At 57.2% G+C, this 17,648-nt stretch overlaps 2 protein-coding genes and 1 long non-coding RNA gene across 4 annotated transcripts; 2 read left to right on the forward strand and 1 right to left on the reverse strand.

Annotated features, from left to right (window-relative positions):
- Nucleotides 1-2,801: 2,801 nt before the first annotated feature.
- Nucleotides 2,802-6,912, forward strand: SYNGR2 (synaptogyrin 2). Of its 2 annotated transcripts, XM_045569575.1 has the most exons (4): nucleotides 2,802-2,969; nucleotides 5,074-5,311; nucleotides 5,688-5,827; nucleotides 5,923-6,912. In XM_045569575.1, the coding sequence occupies exons 1-4, from the start codon at nucleotides 2,871-2,873 to the stop codon at nucleotides 6,118-6,120; spliced, it is 675 nt and encodes a 224-aa protein (XP_045425531.1). In that variant the 5' UTR covers nucleotides 2,802-2,870; the 3' UTR covers nucleotides 6,121-6,912. The 2 variants fall into 2 exon arrangements, with proteins under 2 accessions (XP_045425531.1, XP_045425532.1); XM_045569576.1 differs by lacking the exon at nucleotides 5,688-5,827 and having other exon boundaries at nucleotides 2,829-2,969.
- A 1,128-nt stretch (nucleotides 6,913-8,040) lies between these two features.
- Nucleotides 8,041-17,534, reverse strand: TK1 (thymidine kinase 1). The gene is made up of 7 exons (XM_045569574.1): nucleotides 17,426-17,534; nucleotides 17,282-17,313; nucleotides 16,421-16,531; nucleotides 13,862-13,955; nucleotides 9,441-9,530; nucleotides 8,925-9,044; nucleotides 8,041-8,824 (listed from the first exon to the last, which is right to left on the reverse strand). Exons 1-7 carry the CDS (start codon nucleotides 17,489-17,491, stop codon nucleotides 8,630-8,632), a joined length of 708 nt encoding a protein of 235 aa, XP_045425530.1. The 5' UTR covers nucleotides 17,492-17,534; the 3' UTR covers nucleotides 8,041-8,629.
- Nucleotides 11,271-15,954, forward strand: LOC123650644. Its single transcript, XR_006739449.1, has 3 exons — nucleotides 11,271-12,746; nucleotides 14,202-14,320; nucleotides 15,725-15,954. It is a non-coding gene; the product is annotated as an uncharacterized LOC123650644 (long non-coding RNA).
- Nucleotides 17,535-17,648: the final 114 nt, after the last annotated feature.

Below are 17,648 nucleotides of genomic sequence, written 5' to 3' on the forward strand. Positions count from 1 at the left end.
CCCCCCACCCACTCTGCCCCACACACTGAGACCACAGTTGGGGGTGGGGAGAGGAGCCCGTGATCTTCCTCCCAACAGGTCGAGGGTCCAAATCCTTACACTAACTGGCTGTCACTCAACCCCTGGACCTCAACTGCTTCCTCTGCAAAACAAAGATAAAGGGGGTGCCCCTGGGGGTATGGAAAGGATTAAATGAAAGCTTTTAGGAGGTGGCAAGTATGAAACCAAGGGTGGTGGTTGTTCCTAATCTATAAGAATGTTTGGTGCATCAGGCTGAAGGTCTGGGGATCCTCGAATCTAGAATCTTCTAAGAGACCGTTCTTGCCCTAAAGGAACTTGCCTTGCAGTAAAATAGACAAGACTGAAAGAATATAATTAGGGTTGCCAGATAAATTTTGCATAGGACATACTTATACTAAAAAATTGTTTTTCTGAAATTCAAATGTAACTATATTTTTATTTGCTAAATCTGGCAACCTGAAATATACTACACAAGAATAAAAGCAAATGTGAAATTGTGTGGAACACACTGCAGGTAGGGCGCCCCGCCCCGTGCCTGGCCCCGCCCCGCGTGGTCCAGACACAGGTGAGTGGTCAACAGGGGGCCCTGGCTGGGCAGTGGGCTTGCAGGCAGGGCTGCCGCCGGGGCACAGACAGGGCCATACCGCTTATACGTGACTCAAATAAGTTATTAAGGGCCTACGGGGTGCCGCATGCTGACTGAGGCTTGCACGGTCCTGGCTTTTTCTGCTCCCAGTGCCGGCCATGGAGTCCGCTGGCTTCTGGGTGGGGCACTCTCCCAAGTTGCTTTCAGGGTCTGAGGAGGGATGCGGGGATGATGCCTCTCCAGGACACTCTGGTCATCACTTCACTGACATGTAAAGTGACAAGGCCTTCCAGTTGCCTGACCCCAGGCACCGCAGGCCTCTGCATGCTCCACCTGTCTGGCCTTTCGTGGTGGCCACCTCTGCCTGCTTGACCTTCTGACCTCCCTTGGTTTCACAGACACTGCCCTGTCCTGTCTTCCTCCTCCCCGGCTCCCCGTGGCCAGCCCCACCAGTGGGCTTTGCCAGGAGTCTCTCCTTGGTACTCTCCTCGCCTCACCTCTGGGTCCCTTCCTATCAAGTCTGTCCTTTCCAGAGGCCAGGTGATGGGCACCATGTCACCTCTGAACCTCTGTTTTTCCTCCTATCAAATGGGGTACGGAGACCTGGCTCCCACTCGCCATCTGACCAGGGGCCAGCGCTTGCCCTCTCGGTGATTCAGCACCCCGTTCCTTTAGTGGGGTGAGTAAGCCCCACGCCCCTCCTCCTGCCTGGGCACTGATGCGCCGGACCCATAAAATGCCCGGGGCCTTGGGAGAGGTGAGCTTGGCTGGCTGCATCTGGAGTCTCAACGCCTTTGTCATCGAGGTGGTGACCAGAAGATGCAGGCTTGGCAGAGTCCCCCCAGGAGCACCCCAGGCCTTGCCTGGCCACCCTACAGGAGGACCCACTATTCAAGTGACAAGGGTGGTGGGAGGATGGGGAGACGCAGGTCAGAGGACACAGAGCAGCAGACATGTAGGACGAACAGGTCTAGAGACCTGATGCACAACACGGGGACTGCAGGTAGTAACGCTGTTCTTCTGTGCATATCTGGACTTCGTGCTAAATGAGTATGTTGTAGCTTCTATTGCCACAAAAACAAAAAAAAAGGCTAACTATGTGAGATGATGCATATGTTAATTTGCTTCACTATAGTAACCTTTTTACTATCTATATGTATTCCATACATCTTGTAAATCTCGCACATACACAGTAAAATTTATTAAAAACAAACAGAAAACCTCCCAGTGGGGAGTCGTGGAGGCCTGGTGGTCTTTAGCAAGCACACCTGGTGTTGGTGTGAGGCTTTTAGGTGCACAGAAAGGAGGAGGCTCTGTGTGGGCCCCTGTTCTCACCTCTGAGCCGCTTGTCACCGGCTACCCAGGTGTGGGGGGCAGACTGTGAAGAGGTCCAGCCCCTCCCCCATGCCTTCTCCCCCTCTTCCCTGGAGGGGCACCCCATCTCCTGCTGGCCCAGTCCTCTGGCTCAGCTCACGCTGTCCTCACCCGGACTGAGCCCCACCTGGCGCACCTGCCCTCATCAATCCTGACCTGCAACTAGCCAAGGGTGTCTGGACTCCTCCCTGCCAGCTCAGCCTGCGCCCCCGGAGAACGTACCCCCCACCACACACACACAGAGCCCAGCCCCAGCTTCCCTGTTCCAGACACTCTGTACCTGTTTTGGGGGATGGGGGAGGCGGTTAGAACTGGATTAAACCCGCCCCCTGCCCGTGGCTCCGGGAGCTCGGTTTCTGTTTGCACACCATCTTGGAGCCTGGAACCGCGAAGCCGCCCGGCCCTTCACAGCCTGGGGCCAGCCTCGCAGGAGTGCCCCAGGCTGACCCCAGGGAGCAGGGAAGAGTGATCGGCAGGCACGGAGGGGCCCAGGCTGTGCCCTGGGGTTCTGAGTGGGATGGGAGCCTGGGTCCCGGGCTGGGGGGATCCGGAACGGGCGTCTGGCGGGCTTCCTGGAGGAGGAGACGGGAAGGTGGGGGCGAGACGGCGAGGGGGGACTCCCTGCCCCTTTCTGGCCGTGCTGCGGGACAGCGCAGCAGGAGGGCGCGTCCCCGGCCAGGAGGCGGGGTGGAGCCGAGCACGGCTGGAGACGCAGGCCGCCCGCCGCGCGAGAGCCTCGCGGTGCGCTCGGTCCCGGCTGTGCCCTGGGTCCGCGGCGGCCGCTGGCCACGCCCCGTGGGCGGGGCGAGGGGCGGGGCGAGGGGCGGGGCGCGCGGGCCGTCCGGCCGGTTCCTCTGCGTTCCGCGGCGGCGGTGGCGGCGGCGGCGACATGGAGAGCGGGGCCTACGGCGCGGCCAAGGCGGGCGGCTCCTTCGACCTGCGGCGCTTCCTGACGCAGCCGCAGGTGGTGGCGCGCGTCGTGTGCATGGTGAGCCCCGGGGGCGGGTTGGGCGCCGCGGGGACACCTTACGCTTCCGGCGGGGCCCTCGAGTCTGCGGGCCCGCGGGCGCGACAGGTGGCGACGGCCGCGCGTCCCGGGCCTGGCGGCGGAGTGGGGCCGGCGTCCAGCGTCCCGGCGCCGCCTTCCCTCCCTCTAAGCCCTGGGTCGCGCTCTCCAGCCCCCCACCCGGCCCCGGGTCTCGCCGCCTACCCCACTCCCCGGTCCCGGCCGCGGGTCCCATAGCCTACACCACTCCCCGGTCCCGGCCCCGCCGCCCTGGCGCGGGGAGTCGGGAGGCGCCGCGGGGAGCAGGCCCTCGCCCCGCTGGCAGCGGAGTGGGAGGAGCCTGGGGGCAGCTCCTGGACAGGTGGCCCGCACGCCGCGACTCCCAGCTTGGGGAATTCACCTGGAAGGGGCTTTCCGAAGCCACGTGGGGTGCGGGGGGTGGGGGTGGGGGCGGCCTCGCGCCCTGAAACAAGGTCTCCTTCCTTTTAAGGAGAAAGCCAGGGGTCTGCTTCCCCACCCAAGATCGGGTGTCCCCAAGGCGTACCCCCTCCCCATAAGCGGGACAAACCCTTCAATGCTGGTCCACGTTCTTGGACAACTAGCGCTGGAAGCTGGACACGGTGTCAGAAAGGGACAGGCAGAGGGTGTGCCTCCTTTGCTGGGATCAAGCCTAACACCCGAGCCTTTGAGGTGCCCCCCATAGTACCCACATCTTCTCCCAGCCTGGCTGTGGGGTCTGACAGCCTCTGTCCTGGGCTGTGCCCAAGGAACAGATGCCCAGTGGGTCGGGACAGCAGTGCCAGGAGTCTTGGATGGGCACCCTGCTCCCAGCATCCCGGAGTTCCGGCTTCAGTTCCAGCTGGGGGTGGGGCCTGTGACTGCCCGCCCAGAGCCCTGTGCGGCAGGGGCAGGGGTCCCTCCTGCATGTGCTGAGGTGGGGTAGGCCTTGAAGTTTCAACAGGTGGCATGTGTCTGTTTCTAAGGGTTGGACTCCCCCACCCCTACCCCGGGTCCTCCAGGGGTCTGAGTTCACAGCTGTGTCCCTAGGCCTGCTGGTCAGACGCCCACTCACCATGAGACCTGGGGCCAGGCAGGACCCACTGTGGGGTGGAGACAAACTGGGGCTCTCAAGGAGGGACAGGGATGCCAAAGAGGCCGGAAGTCCTTGTATGAAGAAAGCTGGCCAAAGTGGGGAGTGTCAGAGGGTACCGAGGCTGGGAGGGGGCTCCAGGAGGTGGGAGCCCCAGGGGCACGAGCGTGGCTTTCCTGAGGTGTTCCCCAGGGTGTTCAGGCAGAGGTTGGGCACTTACAGAGGTGACTCAAGGCACTACAGAGGTGAGACCCCAAGCTTGGGTTTCTGTGACTTTGTGGCCCCTCTTGTTTAAAATTGGTTCAATAGGCCGGGCACGGTGGCCCATGCCTGTTATCCTAGCACTCTGGGAGGCCGAGGCAGGAGGATCACTTGAGGTTAGGAGTTTAAGACCAGCCTGAGCAAGAGTGAGACCCCGTTTCTACTAAAAGTTGAAAAAATTAGCTGGACATGGTGGCACACGCCTGTAGTCCCAGCTACTTGGGAGGCTGAGGCAGGAGGATTGCTTGAGCCCAGGAGTTTGAGGTTGCTGTGAGCTAGGCTGATGCCCCGGCACTCTAGCCTGGGCAACAGAACAAGACTGTTTCAAAAAAAAAAAAAAAACTGGTTCAATAAAGGCAACTGAATGTATAAAAAACCCCCCAAAACAAACAAATCTCCAAACTGGTTCAAAGTGGGGGTGGGGGGATTGCCCTTCATCCCCGCAGGTTCCCAGACAAGGCGACCGTGCAGGCAGGCAGCTGGGGCAGGGCAGGCCGCTGAGGTCCGGTCCCCCACCTTGTGATGGAAGCGAGATCGGGTAGCGCACCAGGAAGTCCTGTGCTCACCAGCTCAGCCTGCCAGTCCAGAGGGGCCAAGATGCCAGCCTCCAAAAGGGGACAGCAGTAGTGGAGACGAGTGTCCCCTGTCTGAGTCGCGGGAGGCGTCCCTGCTGTGTGCCCCCATGGGGGTCTGTCCGGCGGCCACGCAGCCCTACTGGACCCTCCTCTCCCACAGGTCTTTGCCTTGATCGTGTTCTCGTGCATTTTCGGCGAGGGCTACAGCAACACCCATGCGTCGAAACAGATGTACTGCGTGTTCAACCACAACGAGGACGCCTGCCGCTACGGCAGTGCCATTGGCGTGCTGGCCTTCCTGGCCTCGGCCTTCTTCTTGGTGGTCGATGTGTATTTCCCCCAGATGAGCAACGTCACTGACCGCAAGTACCTGGTCATTGGCGACCTGCTCTTCTCAGGTATCCACCTGTGGCACCTACGTTTGAGCTTGGGAGGTGAACGGGAGTGGGAGGTATTAGCTCGAGGGTTCTGAGATCGAGGGGCCCCCTTGGGAGGAACTGGGAGCAGCTCGGGGTCCCCAGACCCACTTGAGTGGACAGGCTTTGCCTATGTCCCTTTTATTCCCTGGGCTGGCATATAAGGAATTCTGAGCATCTGCTGAAACCCACTGGTGTTGGGGCATGAGTTCGGGGCTTGGGAGTCAGGCCTACGGGGTGGAATCCCTGCGGAGCCCTCCACCCGGGCCTCCCTCCTGCCTCTGCAGCGTCCACATCCCCAGGCCCTGGAAAGCCCCTGCTCCTCCGAGGAGCTCAGCCCTGCCTGTCTTCTCCCCAGCTCTCTGGACCTTCCTGTGGTTTGTTGGTTTCTGCTTCCTTACCAACCAGTGGGTAGCCACCAGGTCAGAAGACGTGCTGGTGGGCGCCGACTCAGCCCGGGCAGCCATCGCCTTCAGCTTCTTCTCCATATTCTCCTGGGTAGGTGGGCCTGCGGCGGGCAGGTTTGTGGAGTCCCGAGGTCCCCTTCCCCTTGCACCCCTTCTCCCTAACTCAGGCCTTGGGGCTCCCTGCAGGGAGTGCTAGCCTCCCTGGCCTACCAGCGCTACAAGGCCGGCGTGGACGACTTCACCCAGAACTACGTGGACCCCACTCCGGACCCCAGCACAGCCTATGCCTCCTACCCGGGGGCACCCGTGGACACCTACCAGCAGCCGCCCTTCACCCAGAGCGCCGAGACCACCGAGGGCTACCAGCCGCCCCCTGTGTACTGAGGAGCAGGGGGTGGGAGGGGACAGGGAGCACTGGGCCTGCCCTCCGCCCTGGACTTTCCCCACATGGCCTGCCCCCCGGAGCTGCCAGCCCTCCCCGGTGCCTGCTGAGGCTGCCACGCAGCTAAAGAGCCCCCAAGTGCTGTGCCTAGAGGGCTTCCCAGGCACCCACTCACTCAAGGGCATTTTTTAGGAGAGGGTTTTTACTAGTTGGGTTTCCTTGTTGCTTTAAATGACCCCAGCCCTGCTTGGAGTAGCTAGAAGTGGGAAGGTGCCCCCTGTGCCATTTCGACAAGTGCCTTAGCTTCTCCCCCAGCGTGAAGGAGCAGAGCCCAGGTCAAGGCTGCGGCAGCTGCGGTTGCGGGGGTTCTCTGCCAAAGACAGAGGTTGGGGGCTCGCGCCTGTCTCCTGCTGCTGGTGCTGGGCTCCGGCTCCCTGCCTCCTCCTCACTCAGGTTTGTCTCCCACACCCCGCTGCCCCTGCCTGGCCTCGGGCTGGGCCTCGTGCTCACTGCTGTTTGGTCTGGGGTCACCACCCTGTGCCAGTGCCCTTGCGTTGCCTTTGGTGGCATGGGGGCGGGGCTGGTGCCCTTCTTGCCCCCACCCCCTGGCAGCAGGGAGGGGCTTTGCCTGACGACACCCAGCTTTATGTAAATATCCCGCCATTGCTCGTTAACGTGGGGAGGGGCAGGGGCTGTGCAGAATGTATTATAAAGCCTTGGAGAAGATGCCCTGCCCTCCCTCAGTGGATTCTGCTAGATGGCTGGAGATGGAATAAATGTTTTCTCCATTGTCATTGGCTGCGCCTTAGCCTTGGGACGGGAGGAAGAGATTCCGCTCTGGGAACACCCCAGAGGGGTGTTGAGGGCCAGCTTTGTGGAACTTGTGTTTTGAACAAAGCAGTGGCAGCCCCTCCCCAGTCTGGGGTCCCATTCCTACAGGCCTTTCATCAGCATCTTAAAATAGCAACTGTGCTCAGCTTGTAAACAAGATGATTTTTTTGGACTGCCTTGCCAGAGTCCTGTTCCCTCCCCTGGGCTGGAGGAGGGCACCTGGGAGTTGCCCCTCTCACAGCAGAGTGAGGGGTACCCCGGGGGTGCCAGGTTTCCAGAGTGAGGGGTACCCTGGGGGTGCCAGGTTTCCAGAGGTACCCTGGGGGTGCCAGCTTTCCAGAGTGAGGGGTACCCCGGGGGTGCCAGGTTTCCACTTTCCTCCCGGGTGCAGCACTTCCGGGGTCTGGGGCCCTTCCCAGGCCGTGGTGTTGAGGGCTTGGCCGCCCAGCCCACCCAAGCGCGCCAGCCAGTCTCTGGTGGGAGAGGCCAGGGCCCCTGAAGCAACTCTAGCTTCCCCTTTTGAGCAATGGCAGAGGGAGCTGTCAACAGTGGGCCCTCATAGTTTCAAAATCCTGAGTGCGAGCCAATAGGACCCAACTCCAGGAATTACAGGCCTTACTGCTGCAAGAGACCCCACAGCTGTGGCCTGGGGCAGATCACTAGCAATGGGGGTGTTGCCAAGAAGAGTGGCGGGGAGGCCATCTGGGAACACATGGGCAGGCACCTGGTCTCAGCACCGCCCGCCCCCGTGGATTCCTACCTCCAAGCGAGCTGCCAACAGCTGCCAACCGCCCATCTCCCGAGGCACAGCTGAGCTGCATCTTCTCGGCTCCTCAACTATCAAGTGTCTGTTTCACAAACAAAACCTGACCTCGCAGCCCCAGCTGGCAGCGGGACAGCAGCGTCCTCGATCCAGCCTTGCCCCAGACAGGAAGGTAGGTGAGCGTTCCTCTTAGGACGCACTCCACGATCCTTTCTCAGTTAAAAGGGGTGGTGGTTAAGAGATCACTAGTACTACAGAAAGATCTGGAAAATAATCCCCACCCAAATCACATCTGAGCCGTCCAAAATGAGACCCGGGGAAACCCAAGTTAAATGTGCTTTCACCAGCTAGTGAATTTTAATATTACTAATTCCACACACTACAGCAGAAGCACGGGCCCTGCCCCCAGCAGGGACAGTGCCACCAAGGTGGAAGGTGCTGCAGTTCTGGAGAAAGCCACCAGCAGAGTGTAGGAAGTGCTTTGAGCCCAAGGGGAGCAGGAGGGCTCGAGCCGGCCCTGCAGAGGGCTGAGGCTCAAAGTGCAGGTGCCCAGGCTTCCCAGGGAGAACAGAAACTCAACAGTGAAAGCCACAAAGGGGGAAGAAGCCAGCAGCGCTGATGTCACAGCAGCATGTGGCTCTGCTCCGCACCCCAGAGGAGGAGGGGTGGGTGTGCAGCAGACAGACCCCGGGCCAGCCGTAGGCCAGCTCCAGCCTGGGGCGGATCATCCCAGCGCCAGCAAGGGAACCAAGACAGGGCCGGTGGGCAGGCAAGGAGGGACATGTGACGTGTGGGGCAGCCTCAGAAAGTCCCCCAGGCACGGTAGCCCTCCCTGACTTCCTCCCTAGCGGGCCACACAGCAGGCTGGGCGCAGGCGTCCGCTAGGTGGCAGCAGGAGGGGGAGCAGGTGGCCCGTCTCAGTTGACAGGGCTGCACTGCAGGATCTGCTGAGGGGCAAAGAGCTTCCTGGTGGCCGCTGCAGCCGCCTCCCCCGGCCTTCCCAGCACTGGGCAGTTCTCTTTGTTGTCTGGCCCAGCGGGCTGGCCCGAGGCCTTGAAGTAGCAGAGGCGACACACGGAGTGGTACTTATCTGCTCCACCGATCACCTCAACCTGGCCACAGGGACACAGAAAGGACGTGAAGGGCCTGGACTTGGAAGGAGGCAGAGCTGTGCCCCTGCCCGCCCCGCGGGGAGAAGGCAGGTGGAGCTACCTCTTTCTCCGTGCCCAGCCTCTTGGTGTAGGCGGCTTCCCGGAAGCACTCCATGCACACCGCGGTCAGCTTCACCACGCTCTCGGCCAGGGGCACCAGGTTCAGGATGGCCCCGAAAGCCTGCACTCCCGCGGAAAGACAGCCGGGTGGGTTTCTCTTTTAAACCCTCTGATTCACAAGCACTGAAGCCAGGAAAGCTTGCTTTGACTTTGGTCCCCCAAAGAGCACCAAGCCCTGCTCTGTCCCTTTGCCAGCTCAAAGCACCTGCCACGGCAGATGGCACCTGGTCTGGACAGACTCACTCCTGAGCAGACCAGGGAGTCCCTGGGCTTGGGCAAGGCCTGGATTGAGCAGCTCGGCTATGCCCCTTAGTGGCGAGCCCAGGTCACCCAGGGAGCGCTGAGTTGAGACGGGGAAGGGCGTGCTGGGCTGGTGTCTCTGTGCACGTCCCTGCACCCACCGAGAAGCCCCTTCCTCCCTCCGATCCCACCCCAAGACCTGGATGAGACCCCTTACCTTCCTCTGGAAGGTCCCGTCCAGTGCAGCCACGATCACGATCTTCCCGGCATTGGCCATGGTCTCACAGAAGTCCACGATGTCGGGGAACTGGGGAGAGCGGGTGGAGGAAGAGCGTGAGCGTCTCCCTGAGCAGCTCCTGGGGCCTCAGAGAAGATGCTGCCGGGTCCGACAACTCCAGCCACTCAGATTAGCCTGGAGCGACTCTAATGCTCCCATGTCTACTAGAAAAAAGATAAACTAAGAGAAAAATGAGTGGAAGCCCGAAACAGGCAATTTGCAGAGGGAGAAATAAATATAAGTAGCTGATAAAATGTGGGAAAAGGTGTTGGCCTTGCTGGTCCCACCACTGCCCTCTGGGTCTCCCCCAGGGTTAAGCCCACATCTTTCCCGGGCACCGGGCCCTGGCTACCTCTCCACCTCACTGGCTCCCACAGGCTCGTTCCTGCCTCGGGCCCCTGCTTGTGGCACCCAGATTCCTGCTGGCCCCAGGCCCATGAAGCATCCCCCCACCTTAACTGTGTGCCCCTCACTCTGCCTTTTCCTCTAATGTATAGCAGTTGTCACCACCTGACACATACTTTCTCCCCTAGCTAGAGTGTACGCTCGAGGGCGGGGGCTCTGGTTTTCACCCCCAGTACCTAGGATGTTGCTGCCGTACGGTACGAGGTTGAAAAACTGACTCAATGAAAGAGACTGCCCCCCTGGCCTAGCCATTCCATTCAGCAGGTGCGTCCCCGTGCATCAGGCAGCAGCGTCAGACGTCTGTGTGTCTAAACGCCACAGACAAGGAAGCGTGGACAAGAAATGGTGTATTCGTGGGGATGGGTATTTGTGGACATGGAAAAATAGTCACAGCGTGTGATAGGCGCCTGATCTATTAAAAAAATACACGTATAAAGATTAGAAGGATCTAAGCCAACATGTTATGGGGGTTTTGTTGTTTTTCTGGGAGGGGAGAAAGAGCAGAGAGCAGCCCCAGCAGCCAGCGGCTGGCCTGGCACTCAGGGTGGGCCCTGGCTTGACGGGATGTCCTCAATGTCACGGGGGACCAGCATCAGGCAAGGCCATTCTGTGACCAGGAGTCAAGACGAAAACGAGACCCCTCCACAATCACGTCTGAGCACAGACAAAAATACGGCAGTGTCCGAGCCACAAAGCAGCGAACACCCCCCGCTCCTGGCCGAGGAGCTGCTGCTGCTGACTGCAGCGACAGCCTGGTTCTCACCTGCCCTCCCCGCGGATACGGCTTAAGGTACGAATCACCTTGCCCAGGACGCCTGCCCGACAGCACAGCCAGCCTCGCGCACCCTCCGCAGAACGGCCGCAGCAGCCAAGTCCTCGGAGCCCCATCTCACCCTCCCCATGGTGCCCCGAGGAATAAACCCAAGTGAGGGGAATTCCTGGTGGTCTCTAGAAGACTTTGTGGCAAATTACGGACTTTTTTTTCTTATGTGTAGTCCTAACTTCTGTTACTGGTTGAACATCCCTAATCCCAAATGCTCTAAAATCTGAAATTTTCTGAGCACGACCAACACAAGACAAGTGGAAAATTCCACACCTGACCTCATGTGACGGGTCAGTCAGAACTTTAGTTCATGCACAAAATTATTAAACGTTGTATAAAATTACCTTCAGACCATGTGTATAAGGTGTATATACAACATACATGAATTCTGTGTTTAGACTTGGGTCCCATCCCTAAGATATCATTATATACATGCAAGTGTTCCAAGACCTGAGAAAATCTGAAATCCTAAACATTTCAGGTCCCAAGCATTTTGGATAAGGGATACTCAACCTGTATTACTTGTGTAGTAAAACAGAAATAAAACACAAAAAAACTGTTTTTAAAAAATCATAGCTTCCACTGTTGCCACCACCGTGCTATGTAGCTGGTTAAAGAACACGTACGTGGGGCAGACCCCGGGGCCCAGCGCCCTCAGCCTGTGGCCGCGGGATCTCCAGATGAATCGCTTCCCGATGCCAACAATTCCTACAAAGCAGCGCAAGGGCGAGTGCTGCTGTGCCTTGCCCAGGGGCACGAGTAAGCACTGAAGCTCCGACCCAAGGGCACGGCGACTGCTCTGTGAAAAGCCTTTCCTTCCCTGCAGACCCAGAACGCGGGCAAAGCTTGGCTTCGTTCACTGTCCACGCAGAGGGTAAAGCGGGGTAGGGGCAGTCCTTTTGCTGGGCCCCGTGTTAGGAGCAACAGGAAGACTCTGACCTGGTCGAGAATAAGGCCGGCAGAGGCCAGGGCAGAATGGGGAGAACGGTGATGTTTGCACAGTGGGTATAATAAACACTCGCCGAATGAACTCAGGTTATGTTTGCTTGCCAGGGAGGAAGTAGACAAATAAATCCCTCCTACAGGTTACAATGGGGAACAGGACTTGGTTCACTTGTTCCTGGGGCATTTGGACATCAACCAACGAGGAGTAAGAAGAGAAAGGTCCCTGCCTGGGATGTCCGGGTCGGCCTCTGCGAACGAGGTTTACGCAATGCCAGGAGAGCAGAGCTGTGGGCCAACTCGCAGCAGCAGGTCTGAAGGGAGCGCCCGCCCACAGTCGGAGCCGCCGCGCTCCGAGAGGGCCATGCCCCAAGCGGTGATGCAGTATCCCGCATCCATTCGGAGGCCACAGTTTGGAAGAGAAAGGGAAGAGCTGTGACCTCATTCCCAGCCTGGGCTCACTGTTGGGAACAGTGTGTGCAGACGCAGGGGTGCCCAGGAGCACACCTCTGAGGATCCGAAATGGAACGGGCACCCACAGCGGGGGGCAGGTGTCAGCTGCCGGCTGGCCTGGAGCCCATCTCCCCAGAGACACCCCGCACGGTGCAGGGGACCCATCAGCCTCCCCGTGGGGATGGAGTTGGGGCTGTGATTCATCGAGAATGTTGGGCAAGAACAGGGCCAGAAAGGCAGGACTGGCCCCGGGGGACAGGACCTGTTCCGTCCCTGTAGGATATTACAGTCGGAGCGCCTGATTCTGTACTGGGAGGCAGGGCAGGTGGAGATTCCTAACCACTCACCAAACAGATTTCTTCTTCCTCCAGGGTGTGGAGCTAGACTAAATGTACAGTTGGGGGGCCATGTGCCCAAGTTCCAGTCTTCGGGTCAGCAGAGGTGATGTGTACAATTTCCAGCCTAGCTCATGACAACCTCACACCCAGGGGATCCACCACGTCTGTCCCCTCCTGCCATCTGGAGCAGCCACCCAGGGTGATCACCGATGCCATGTGCTAACGGTGGTGGTGAGCCTCTCGGCCGGGCTGCCCGTCAACTGCCGTGGAACCACGTAGCAGTAGGTGAGCAAGGAATAAATCCCCATTGTGTTGTATACTTGTATCAAATCATCACACTGTATACCTGGAATGTATTCACTCTTTATTTGACAATTATTTCTAAAACAATTTCTACCATGTTAAGCTACTGCAATTTGGGGTGTTTTTTGTTATGGCAGCTCTTCTTGCCCTCCCCAGTGTGCCAGGGGCAACCCTAAAACTGCCTGAGGGGTTAAGTGAGCTAAGCCCCTTCGAGAGTGGGTTTTAGTTTTGATAAACTGGCAAAAACAAAAAACTCCAAAGCACAGGAGAGAAATTAAGACCACAAAAGACAACCAACAAACTCAACCAGAGAATGTGCTCATAAAGAAATGGAAAGAGTTAGCTGGAAAAGGCTGAAACAAGATTTTTGGAAAACTAATGGAAGGAATAGGATAAATTAAAAAAAAAAACAGTAAATTGTTAAACAAAAATGAGTATTCTGAATTAGAGTAGAAGATATAGAAATAGAGTTATTGAACACACTTTGGAAAATAGTACACAGAGGGATGAGGAGAGACATTTGAAGTGATAATTGCTTAATTTCCTTCCCAGAAATGAAAAGACCCACCAAATACAAAACAGGATAAATAAAAGCAAAATCTCCCCTGGATACACTGTTCTGAGAATAGACCGATTATCTGCCCAGGGAGTAACCACTGGACTGATAGCAGCCTTCCCCTTACTTTTCAAAGTAACCAGCTCAACCTAACATCTGCTACCAGCTTAAACTGGAAGACACAATGAACACATTTTCGTGCAAAGATTGGCAAAGCTTCCAAATAACCCATATGGAACAAGCAAAAGCAACAATGAACCAAACAAAACACCCCCTATGCACCAGGCCTGAGAAATCTCTGTTTTTCCACTGTACATATTTTTTTCTAAAAAAACGTAAAATATATCCTATATGACAATAACATGGAAAGCAGCAAGGGGAATTCAAAGAGGGTTCAGACACTGGTTGAAGCAACTTAACCTTGTTACTTTTACTAAAAGATCTGAAATAGAATGGAAAACTTCCAAACCAGCAGGGGGAAAGCAGGGACAGGGAGGAGCTCATAGGAAGAACAAGGCCAGGCCAGGCCAGGCCAACTTACAAACTGTCCTTCATCGATGCCTATGACAGCCACGCCCAGGGCCTCCTGGGCCACATCCCGGAGCAGGCAGGCTGGCAGCGCCTCCATGGTGTTCCTGGGAGGAGGAAGCCAGAGCGTGAGCAAGGGGGACCGGGAGACCAGACACCAGCATGGGGGCCGGGAACAGCAGCGCTTTGAGAGGCTAGCGCCTACGGAAAGGGCGTGGGGAGAACAAAGGCCCTTGTTCAGAAAACCAGTTATTTAATACAAGCTATTGCACTTGATGCTTCAGACTAGAAATTAGCAATGTCCAATATAAAGCTCAACAGAGACTCAAAAACTCTGCTATGTTTCTGTCCAGACAAAGCGGACACGGGGACAGAAAAGGCCTACTTCCTTATCGGGCACAGCGCCCAGGGCCGGTGATGCCGTTAGGAGCCAGCAAAATGCTTTCATTTCTTCTAAAATTCAGAAGAATAAGTAAGTATAACTTGATCTGCATTATATTTGTCTTTATATTAATGCTGTGATAAAAATAGAATTAAAAAAAATTTTTTAATGGAGGAAGGGGTCCATGCAGGCAAAAATGTCCAGAATCAAAGAAAGCCCCACCCAGCCCAGCTGCCCGGAGGCTGAGGCAGGAGGATGGCTTGAGCCCACGAGTTTGAGGCTGCAGGGAGCTGTGATGAAGCCACTGCACTCCAGCCCAGGAGACAGAGCGAGACTCGGAGGGGGCTGGCCCTGGGCAGTCCATTTAATACCAGATTCCAGACCATGGGAGCCCTGCCCCAGCAGAGATAAGCCTGGAGCCCCAACAGGCAGAACAATGACCTAGAAGAATTCCTGTTTGGCTCCCCCAGCAGATTAAAGGATTTCTCCAAGATCATACAGCTACTAACTGGCAAAGCCAGGATGCAATTAGTGTGATTTCAGGACTTGAATGTGGGTCTGCTGTCATAGGGCCCCCCGGCCTGCAGGGAGAATCCTACCCAGCAGAGGTTGAAGGTGAGAGGTGGTGTGTAAGAATGTTCAGTGCCATTAAATGACACTTTGAACCCCACTGTATCCCCATAGCCAGGGCCTTTTTTTTTTTTTTTTTTTGTTGAGACAGAGTCTCACTCTGTTGCCCAGGCTAGAGTGAGTGCCGTGGCGTCAGCCTAGCAGAGTGAGTGCCGTGGCGTCAGCCTAGCTCACAGCAACCTCAAACTCCTGGGCTCAAGCGATCCTCCTGCCTCAGCCTCGTGAGTAGCTGGGACTACAGGCATGAGCCACCATGCCCGGCTAATTTTTTCTATATATATTTTTAGCTGTCCAAATCATTTCTTTCTATTTTTAGTAGAGACGGGGGTCTCGCTCTTGCTCAGGCTGGTCTCGAACTCCTGAGCTCAAACGATCCACCCGCCTCGGCCTCCCATAGTGCTGGGATTACAGGCATGAGCCACCAAGCCCGGCCCAGGGCCTTTTTTGTTTTTTAACACTTGAGGGTCTCACTATGTTGCCCAGGTTGGTCTCAAACTCCTGGTCTCAAGCAATGCTCCCACCTCAGCCTCCCAAGTAGCTGGGATTATGGTCACACGCCCAGGGCCTTTTCTGAAGAGGAATGCTGTGCTCTGTCCTCTGCCTTTCTAAACCTTTCTAAATAGCTTCTGTGTTTTCCTACAATGTTGTTTTCTTTTGTTCCCATTTTTGCTTGCTCTTCTGAACTAGCCTTCAGAGCAACAGGCAGTTTCCTGAAACCTCAGCAGTTTGTGGCTGTATTTATAAAAAAAAAAAAATACTTTACAACTACTGCGTAGTTATTATCTTGCTATAATCCTACTTCAAGATTTGGGAAGAGAATGAAACAATATTTCATGTGTTTTAAGTCCCCTCTTCCCTCCCCAGATGGAGAAAGCCAGAGAGAGGACAGGCAGCAAGCCAGCTGTGGCTTCCGCAAGGGCAGTGTCTCTGGCGCCGTGTCCATGCCGCCAGCCCGCCGGCCTCTGCAGCCTGTGTTGGAGATAAGCTGTGACACATGGGCAGAACTCAGATTTAATCCTAAATTTGAGGTTGCAGTGAGCTATGATGACGCCTCTTCACTCTAGCCAGGGCGACAGAACGAGACTGTCTCAAAATAAAAAAAAAATCAACGTGCACGCCAAACAAAACCACTTTGCAGCCTCTGTATAGGATAAACTCTAGAGCAGAGTTTCTCCCCGCCGGCAGGCACTACTGACATCTGGGGCCGGATCATTCTTTGTTGTGGGGTCTGCCCTGTGCACTGCAAGATGGTTAGCAGCATCACCCCTGAGCTCTACCCATTAAAGGCCAGTAGAGTCCCCTCCTCCTCTAGTTGTGACAACTAGAAATGTCTCCAGATACTGTCAGATGGACTCTGGGTGGCAAAATCGCCCCTGGGTGAGAACCACTGGGCTAGAGCCCTGTGAACAGCAGGGTCCTCAGCTGCCTTGCCAGGCACGCTGGAAAGTTTGCTGATTTGAACTGTTCAGTGCCAGGCATCAGCACTGTCTACCACCCCACTAAAGAGAGCTCTGACCGTGTGTCCTGTGCCTGGAGAGGACCAAAGGGGCAAGGACTGACCGGTCATGTGTGCAGAAGCTGCTGCTGTAGCGAGTGTCTTTGGCATATTTGATGACCAGGCACTTGTACTGAGCAATCTGGAAGCGACGGACCCGTCTCATCAGCTCCGAGCTGCAAGAGTAGAGGGTCTGGTGAGGCCCACCACAGGATCGAGGACGAGGAAGACCACAGGGCACAAGCTGCCCAACCCCAAAGCGCGGAGAGGCAGCCAGGCACAGTGTGCTGCGTATAATACTCCCCGGAATGGGTTTGGGGAGGGTGGCCAGGAATGGCCCTCAGATGGTCCCAGGAAGGGTGGGAGGAGTAAGTTTTTCAGGGATACGATGGGGAAGGTGGCCAGAGGCAAAGGTCACATGCAGAGGGTGCCTGCAGATCGCATTCCAAGGTAATCTCATCACAGAATTGTTCAAAGAGCTCAGAGCTTTTCTGAATTAATCTCACAAGGCTTTTGTGAGCAACATCCAAAGCCCTTGTTTCTGGGTCCAAGAAGTCCAACCCGAGCCTCACCTCCTGAGAAAGGGGTTTGGGGTACGGGGTTTATTCAGGGGGCTCACCAGCCCCGCCTCAGTCAGGGAGTGGTTCTCGGCCACGTAAGGAGACTGTCACACTGAAAGGGGGTGTACAGGCATGCCCGGCCCAGGGTGGGGGCGTGACCAGCTGGGGCGGTACCGCGTGTCTACGACCGGAGGAGGGTTCGACCTGGGCGGGGCTTCCTCCGGGACCGGATTCCAGGGGGAGGAGTACCCCGGGCAGGGCCTGGCTGCGCGGAGGGGCATCTCTTCCGAGATGGGCAGCAGGCAGGGAGGAGGGCGGGGATCCCTGGAGAGGAGGTGGCCCAGCCCCACCCCAAGAAGCCGTTACCTTTTTCCTGAGAACATGGGCCCGAGAATCACCTAGGAGAGAAGATGTCACTTCGGGGCCCGCTCCGCACAGACACCGGGCACGGGCCACCGCCCGGCCCCGCATCCCCAGCCCCCCCGGCCCGGCCCCGCCCGGCTCGCGCACCTGGATCTGTCCCCGGGTCTTGCTCGGGGAGCCGGGCAGCACGGCAGGCAGGCTGATGCAGCTCATGGCACCTCCGCGAAGCACGCAGGACCCGAGACCCTCCTGTCTGAGCCCCAGGGGATCGCATTTTCCCGCGCTGCCGGCCTTTAAGCACCGAACGTTGGCCAATCGCGAGCCGCCGCTCAGGGCCAATCAGCGGGCGCGGCGGGATATTGGTCCCGCC

The sequence above is a fragment of the Lemur catta genome, chromosome 15 (assembly GCF_020740605.2).
Source record: "Lemur catta isolate mLemCat1 chromosome 15, mLemCat1.pri, whole genome shotgun sequence".
Taxonomy (NCBI): domain Eukaryota; kingdom Metazoa; phylum Chordata; class Mammalia; order Primates; family Lemuridae; genus Lemur; species Lemur catta.

Bases quoted from the DNA above. Each gene is read 5' to 3' on its own strand.
- TK1 (XM_045569574.1), bottom strand. From the start codon at position 17,491: ATGAGCTGCATCAGCCTGCCTGCCGTGCTGCCCGGCTCCCCGAGCAAG. The intron at 9,045-9,440 runs GTAAGGGGTCTC...GCGGGAGTGCAG, and splicing joins ACGGGACCTTCCAGAGGAAG to GCTTTCGGGGCCATCCTGAA. The intron at 8,825-8,924 runs GTAGCTCCACCT...CCCTGTGGCCAG, and splicing joins GGCTGGGCACGGAGAAAGAG to GTTGAGGTGATCGGTGGAGC.
- SYNGR2 (XM_045569575.1), top strand. From the start codon at position 2,871: ATGGAGAGCGGGGCCTACGGCGCGGCCAAGGCGGGCGGCTCCTTCGAC. The intron at 2,970-5,073 runs GTGAGCCCCGGG...CCTCTCCCACAG, and splicing joins TGGCGCGCGTCGTGTGCATG to GTCTTTGCCTTGATCGTGTT. The intron at 5,828-5,922 runs GTAGGTGGGCCT...GGCTCCCTGCAG, and splicing joins TCTTCTCCATATTCTCCTGG to GGAGTGCTAGCCTCCCTGGC.